Genomic DNA, 7266 nt, shown 5'->3' on the forward strand with positions numbered 1-7266 from the left:
CTATAAACTTAGAAGCAACACTTTCTTGAATCAATTTCCACCCTCCAAATACCACTGCTGCTTTTTCTTGCATGAGCCCACTGTTTTATTAAGGCATAATATGCCCTGAGCAATATGCTGGAAATTAGCCAAAAAAGCCTAACAATTAAAGGCAAGCACCAAGTGATTATTTTTATAGACAAATTTCAAAATCTGTTTTGTAACTCACCTGTACTTGGGAATAGCACTTGAGGAAAAAAAGAAAATATTGCTTTTGATTACTTTGAGCAAAACGGCAGTGTTAATTCCCCCTTTCTCCCTCCAGGCTCAAGTTTTCAAGTGAATCGTCTCGGTACCTAAGTAGGACCAGCATACCAAGACGTTAAGTGGGACATCCGTTCAAGAGCTTAATTTTTAAGCAACTCGGCATGAAAATTTCAGTGCCCCACCCTAAGCGATTCAAATTAAATCTTATTTTCCTCAAGAGGCAAGACTCATATACGCTGGATACCTCTGGTCTTAAAAGCAAGATGGAGCCTGGACAAGAGAACCATACACTGTACACGCTCAGACTGCCTTCCAGTCTTCTTTTTAGAGCCAGAAAAAGCCTACAAATGACCTGCCCTATTTCTCTAACAGATGCACAGTTATTACAGAGTCCAGGACCTAGGAAGGTAGTTTTCAAAGCTAGTGCTAACAGCACACATGACTTTCTCTATACAAATTTAGGCAATACTGGCTAGTCCCTTTAAGCTACCAGAGTATCCATAAAAGAAAGACAACCAAATTATACATTTTATTCACATTTATTTTTCGCTTTTAGTGTGCTCACAGAAAATTAGAACACCTTAAGCAGGAGTTTAATAGCAATTTTTGTAAGCAAAGTTACATTCCATCTCTAAGTCAAATTGGTCAAAGCTTCTCCAGTATTTACAAAAAACATGATAGACAAGATGCTACACAAAAAAAAACATTGCATCTGAAGAGTTTTCCTTTATTTTCAAAGACAACTGGAAAAGAAAGCATTGTCTGCTGTAATCAAAAACATACCACAGTATAAACAGTAACCATTCCACTTATCACAGCTTGGTTGAGTTTAAAATTTGTGTTTAAAAGGTCCAAGATGACTGCAGTTTTACAAAAAATGGGCAGGGTGGAAAGAGTTGCAAACTTCATGTGCTTCTGGATATCAAGATTTGTTTTTGTTTTTTTTTTTTTATACAATAGTCACAGTTAAAAACACCCTGCTGGTAATACATAATTACACTTTATTAAGGTCATAAACCAGCAATAAACAATAAAGCCTATACAACTTGTATTTCTACTTAATCACTGACTGATACAGCTAACATGAGATAAGTGAAAAGTTCCTATGGTTTAAATGAATTCCTAAGACTATGATCTCTTTATCTGGGTATTGATTTTTATTTTTATTTTTTTTTCCTTTTTCCTTTCCTTCTTAATCAAGACTTGTAGTGTTGTAAACCTTATAGAACATCTGCCTCACAAAATACATCGTAATAACTTTCTTTTAAAAAAAAGACTAACCCCTTACATCATTTTCTGGCGGGGAGTGCTCCCGGGCAAGGGCTGCGCGCCCCGGGGTTCCCCACTGCGGCCCCTGTCACTTCATTTGATATCCCTTATTGACCCACCCATCTCCTTCATATTATGGGCATGTCCATAGACCGATCGGGAAAAGTTTTATAATATGAAGAGTTGCAAAGTATGAAAAAAAAAAAAATCTGAAAAAATAATAAAAAAAGAAACCGAAAAAAACCCGAACCAACCAAAACAAAACATTAATACTGATGAAAAAAAAAAAAGAAAAAAAAAGACCAAAATATAGAGGGTGGGAGAGGAGGGCGGAGGGGGTCCCCCCTCCGCCCGTTGGAATGGCGGCAACACACGATTTGAGATGGGAGCTTTGAGGAGGGGGTTTGAGGGAGGGAGGAGGGGGAGGGGGGGAGAGAAAAAAAAAAAAAGAAAAAAGAGACATCTTTTAAATCAATCCCTGGTTGTAGACAAGTTCTCCGAGACCAGTACCTGGCACCACTCCAACAAACAAACAGGGGGGGAAGAAAAAAGTCCGTCGGCGAGGGGCGAGCGGCGGCGGCGCTTACTCCGCCGACTCGGCGGCGGGTCCCTCCGGGCTGCTCTCGGAGGGGGGCTCCGGCCGCCCCGCCGCCGCCTCCTCCGCGGGGGCCGCCTCCTGCTCTCCGCTGCCCGCCTCGCTCGTAGCGGCGCCGGCCGCCGCCTCCTCCGCCTTCGCCTTCCCCTCCGCTGCCGCCTGCTGCTGCTGCGGCTGCTGCTCCTCAGCCGCCGCCGGGGCCTCTTCTCCCGCCGCCTTCTCGGGGGCGGCCTCGTCCGATTTGGCCTCCTGCGAGTCCCCCGCCTCCTCCTTCGCCGCCTCGGCGCTGCCGGCGGCGGCCGCGCAGGCCTCCTCGGCGGCGGCCTTACCCTCCTCGCTGCCCGCCGCCTCGGGGGCCGCCGCCGCCGCCTCCTCCTTCCCGCCCTCCGCCGCCGCGGCGGCGCCGCCCTCGCTCTCGGCCCCCTCGCCGGCCTCCTTCTTGTTCTTCTTGAAGGAGAAGCCGCTGAGCTTAAAGGACTTCTTGAAGGAAAAGCGCTTCTTTTTTTTTTTCGGGGTCTCGCTGCTGGACGAGGGGGTCGCGCCCTCCTCAGTCTTGGGGGAGGCCTCGCCCTCCGCCGGGGAGGCCGGCTCGGTGCTCTCCGCCTCGGCCGCCTCCTTCTCGGAGGCGGGCTCCGACGAGGCCGCCTCCTCCTTGCCCGTCTCCTCGGCGGGCGCGCTGCCGTTGGCCTGCACCTCCTCCTTGCCCGCCTCCGCCGCCGCGGGGGAGGCGTCGCCGTTCACCTTCACGTGGCCGTTCTCCTGCAAGACAGCGACGGGCGTTACCGGCGGTCACCGAGGAGGGTGGTGGTTGGGGGACACACACGGGCCGCCGCCGCCCTCCCCGCCCCGGCGGCCTTTCCTCGCCCGTTCTTTGCCTCCGCGGTTGAAACCCCCCGGGCCCTGCGCCGCCCGGGACGGGCTGGGGCAGGCGGCGGCCGCCAGAGGGCGCCGCGGTTCCACGCAGCGGCGGCAGCGCCGCGCAACGCGCCTCCCCCCCCCGCCCCCGGCGCGCCCCGTCCAGCCGCGGCGGCGGCGCGGGGCGGGGATGGCGAACAAAGCTGGCCCGGCCCCGGCCCCCCGCCCGCCGCTGCCCCTCTCCGCCCGGGCGGTGCGGCGAGCCGCCCCCCCCCCCAATTCGTCCACACACACACACACACACCGCGCCGCATTTGCATCTTTCAGGCGCCCGGAGCGCGGCTGGCTGCCCCGGGCGGCAGCTGCGGGGGCGGCGGGGGGTGCCCGGGGCAGCGGGGGCAGGGCCAGCCCGGCAGCGGGGGCACACGCGTGTGTGGGGGGTGTGGGGTGACAGAAAGCCCCACAGGCTGCCCGACCCCCCGGCGGAGATGGGGCGGGCGGCGCAGCCCCTGCCCTCCCCCTCCCGGCCCCCCTCCCCTCCGCGCTACCGCCCCGGGGGGCTGCCCGCCGCCGAGCCCGGAGCCCCCCAGCCTCGGCGGCTCCGGCCCCCGGTAGGACACGGCCCTCCTGCCGCCGCCGGGAGAGGCGTTTGGCGCTAGTCACCGAGCGTCGTCGGGAGAAGGAGGTTAAGGCGGGCAGAAAAGCCAAGCGGTGTAAGATCCGTTCCGTTTACGAGCCATTGGGACACCTCACCGTAACACACGAGGGATTTATTAAAAAAAAATAATAAAATAAAATTAAAAAAAGGGAAAAAATGAAAAGAAAAAAAAAAATGTGCCCCCCTCCCCCCCACACACGCAGGAAAGATAAAGGAACGAATCGTTCAAAGCCGACCCCGTTTAAAAAAAAAATAAAGAAAGAAATTATTCCTTTGCCTCGAGTTGCAAAGATAAAAGGATCGACCGTATTCTCCATTGAATGTGCCACTGGGGCATCAAAGGAAGAAGAATTAAACAGGATGCGAAAGAGAGTCCGTCGAAGTTGGCTTAAAAAAAGGAGTAGGTTTAATATTTTTTTTCAATTTTTTTTTTTTATTTACCTGTCCATTCGCCTTGGACGGAGATGCGGCCACTGCTTCCCCAGGTTTCTCGGCGGCGGCTTCGCCCTTTGCAGCGGTCTTGGAGAACTGGGCACCCATGCTGTCTTATTCAACAAAGAAACTCAACAGATCCAAAAGGAGGGGAAACAAAGAGCGTTGGGTTGGTATAAATACTGGGCGACCAGCAGCAGCAGCAACACACACACACACCAGAGGGGAAAAAAAAGGAGAAGAGAGAACAGAACCGATTATAATGCACTCCTTTTAAAAAATTTAAAGTTGAAGAGATCAAAAAGCAGCAGCACAGGAGGGAGGGGGGAAAAAAAGGGAGGAAAAAGTCGAGCAAAAAAAAAAAAAAAAGGAGCCCAAGTTTAGTAAAAAGAAGTAATAAAAAATCCCAGATTTGTAGCCGTACTGTAGACAAGGAGAAAATGGAGAAATCTCCCTGGTTGCTAATAAGATGCGGAGTCCAACGCCCAAGTGCACAGATGAATGGGCTTCCCGAGCGGTGACGGCAGCCCTCCGCCCGGCGCCGGCCAATCGCCGCCGCGGCACACAAAGGGGGGCGGGGCCTGGCCGCCCGGCGAACAATGGAGCCGCGATGGCAGCGGTTTGAAATCAGCCCCCGGCCGATAATGAATGTGCCGCTCCGGCGCGGCGCGGGCGGGCGCGCCGAGCCCCGCGCCGGAGAGCGAACAAAACACCCCGATAAAAGCGGAGCGGGCGGGCGGGGACAATGGTGCGAGGGGCGTGCGGGCAAGTGCGGGAGGGCGAGTGCGAGCCTGAGTGTGAGTGTGAGTCCGGCCCGGCCCCGCCGCCCGCCCCCGCCCGCTGCCGCCGTGAGAGAGCAACAGATAGTGAGTGTGTGTGTGTGTGTGTGTGTGTGAGCCCGGGGCGGGGGGAGAGGGAAGGAGGGGATTTGCTGCCTCCTTTTTCTTCTTTTCCTACCCCTTTCTTTTTTTTTTTTTCTTTTTTTTTCCTTCTTCTTTTCTTCCCTGGGTTTAATTGGTCGCGATTGTTAAATCGCCCCCAATTTGGAAGGTATTTGAACCACGTAGATCGGGTTTCGCCAAACGAGATCACGAGTCGAAATTAGTAGGTCTGTAGGCCAGATGTTGCAAACGCTAAAGCAGCGGCGGCAGGAGCCGCTGCCGAAGCAGAAACGGACCCCTCCCCCACGGCGATATGGGCTTGGAATAAAATATTTTGTGATTAGCCTACGGCTCTAATTAAATTCTGCTGTCTGATTATTCTTGATTTGTGTTTTTAAAGTATTTTCTGAGGCGGTGACCCATTTCAAGATTACATTTCCACGCGCTCAAGCGGTGGGCGAAGCGGCATTATCGGGGAAACAGTTGCGCTTTCCCAAACCCCAGCCCCGAACGTGTATTTACGTTGAATTTAAACCCTCGAATAAGATGTAACCCGAAACTAATGCACGCGAATTAACGGTGATCTCCAGCGCTTAGCAGCCATGGGGTGGGTGCGATATCACGGATCCGACTGATTTCCCTTCCCGTGGGAGGGGGTGGCGTGTGCGGGGAACCGGCCGGCTCCCCCCGCCGTGCGATGCGGGAAAGGCTGGCCCAGGCCCCCCCAACCCCCCCTTCCGACACCACCACCCCCTTTTATGGAGCAGAAACCAGCGTCAGAACGCTCGTTTCCCAAACTCGGGTAATCTCCTCCAAACGCCTCTTGTTTATAAACAAGGATGTTAAAATGATTCCGATAAGGACGGGCTGCCGAGCGGGGAGGCTCGGCCCAGCCGCCCACCCGTCCCCCCCTCTCCCCGCGGATTACCCGGCGGGGGGGGGAGGGGGGGGGGAGCTGTCGGGGCCGGTGGGCTTTGTGCGGCCGCCGCCGCCTTTCGGTAACCCCGGCGAGGGCAGCCGGTTATTTTCAACCGCACAAGGGAATATTTCGTTCCTCGAGGGCAAAAAGGGACATTTGGTTGGGGTTTTTTTTGGAGGGGGCGGAGGAGGGGGATGGAACCTCTCCCTCCCCCCCCCGCCGCCGAGAGCCGCCGCTGCCCGCCGCTCCCTTTGTCTCGGTCGCCGCCGCCCGCCCCGCCGAGCCCGGCCGCAGCGGCCTCCCGTTCCCCCCTATACACCCCCGACCGGCGCACCCCGCACCGGCAGCACCCGCACCCCCGGGGGGCGGCCGCTGGCCCCGCCGGGGTGAACGCCCACGCCGGGGCGGGGGTACCGGCGGGGCGGGGGTACCGGCGGGGCCGCCGCCGCGCCCCGGGGCTCCCTCGGCGGAGCCGCGCCGCCGGGAGGTTTCCCTGGCGACGGCCGGGGGGCGGCGGGGGCTCCGTGGCAGGGGTGGCTCTGCCCGCCCCGGCATCACCTGCGGCCGCCGGCCCCGCCGCGGCGGGGCTGGGCTGGGCTCGGTGGGGACGGGGACGGGGGCGCCGCGGCGCCTGCCGGGGGCGGCGGTGGCGGGAGCAGCGCTCCGGGGGTCCCCGTCCTGCCGCCCTCCCCGGGGGTGCGTGGGGGAGAGGCGGAGGGCACCGGTGGCAGAAGGGGATGGAGAGAGCCGTGGAGGGCTCACCTGGCGGCGGGACGGCGGCGCGACCGTGGGGCGCGGACAGACGGACAGCTTCCTTCTTCGTGATCTTCCTCCGCTTCCCAAGGGGACTCCACGCGTAGCGCTTTCTCTCCTTCTTTTAATCTGGATACGAAGCAGATTGCGAATTTGTTCTTGCTGTTTTGAGGTTTTCTTTTGTTGTTGTTGTTTGTTTTATACACCGGTGGGTATAAATCACCTGAGAACACCTGCTGGAAGACCATGACAGGACTTCACAATCAGTATCAAAAGTCGTCTGTCCACCTTGCCACGGGTATATGCAGTGTCACCTGCATGGGCATAGGCACTTCTACTTTTCCACCGTAGCTACATGTGAATTGCAGAGTAGTGTCACTGGAAAAATTCACAGAGGGACTGTTGTGGGAGTTTTGACGGCGTATGCTTTGCATTATGCTTTTGATATGTTTTTCGACCATTTCAGTGTTTTACGACTTCAAAAGAAAGAAATAACTGGTGTTATTCTAGGTGTTTAGTTCCACAAGTTCTTCTGTAAAGGCTCTGGACAAGCAGGAAATCTGGAATATACGTACACTCCCTGTGTCAGTTCCAGTGCCCTACAACCTGGACAGCTATCTTTGCTTTCTAACCCAAACCCTTGAACGTGAGGTGCAAA

At 55.9% G+C, this 7266-nt stretch overlaps 1 protein-coding gene across 2 annotated transcripts; it reads right to left on the reverse strand.

Annotated features, from left to right (window-relative positions):
* Nucleotides 1–766: 766 nt before the first annotated feature.
* Nucleotides 767–4880, reverse strand: MARCKS (myristoylated alanine rich protein kinase C substrate). 2 transcript variants are annotated; one of them, XM_054197130.1, is made up of 3 exons: nucleotides 4480–4880; nucleotides 4065–4237; nucleotides 767–2869 (listed from the first exon to the last, which is right to left on the reverse strand). In XM_054197130.1, the coding sequence occupies exons 2-3, from the start codon at nucleotides 4161–4163 to the stop codon at nucleotides 2099–2101; spliced, it is 870 nt and encodes a 289-aa protein (XP_054053105.1). In that variant the 5' UTR covers nucleotides 4164–4237; nucleotides 4480–4880; the 3' UTR covers nucleotides 767–2098. The 2 variants fall into 2 exon arrangements, with proteins under 2 accessions (XP_054053105.1, XP_054053104.1); XM_054197129.1 differs by having other exon boundaries at nucleotides 4065–4879.
* Nucleotides 4881–7266: the final 2386 nt, after the last annotated feature.

Source organism: Rissa tridactyla, chromosome 3 (assembly GCF_028500815.1).
Source record: "Rissa tridactyla isolate bRisTri1 chromosome 3, bRisTri1.patW.cur.20221130, whole genome shotgun sequence".
NCBI lineage: Eukaryota > Metazoa > Chordata > Aves > Charadriiformes > Laridae > Rissa > Rissa tridactyla.

Coding starts and splice junctions, on each gene's coding strand:
- MARCKS (XM_054197130.1), bottom strand. CDS start 4,163: ATGGGTGCCCAGTTCTCCAAGACCGCTGCAAAGGGCGAAGCCGCCGCC. Junction 2,870..4,064: donor CGTCCAAGGCGAATGGACAG/GTAAATAAAAAA, acceptor GCTGTCTTGCAG/GAGAACGGCCACGTGAAGGT.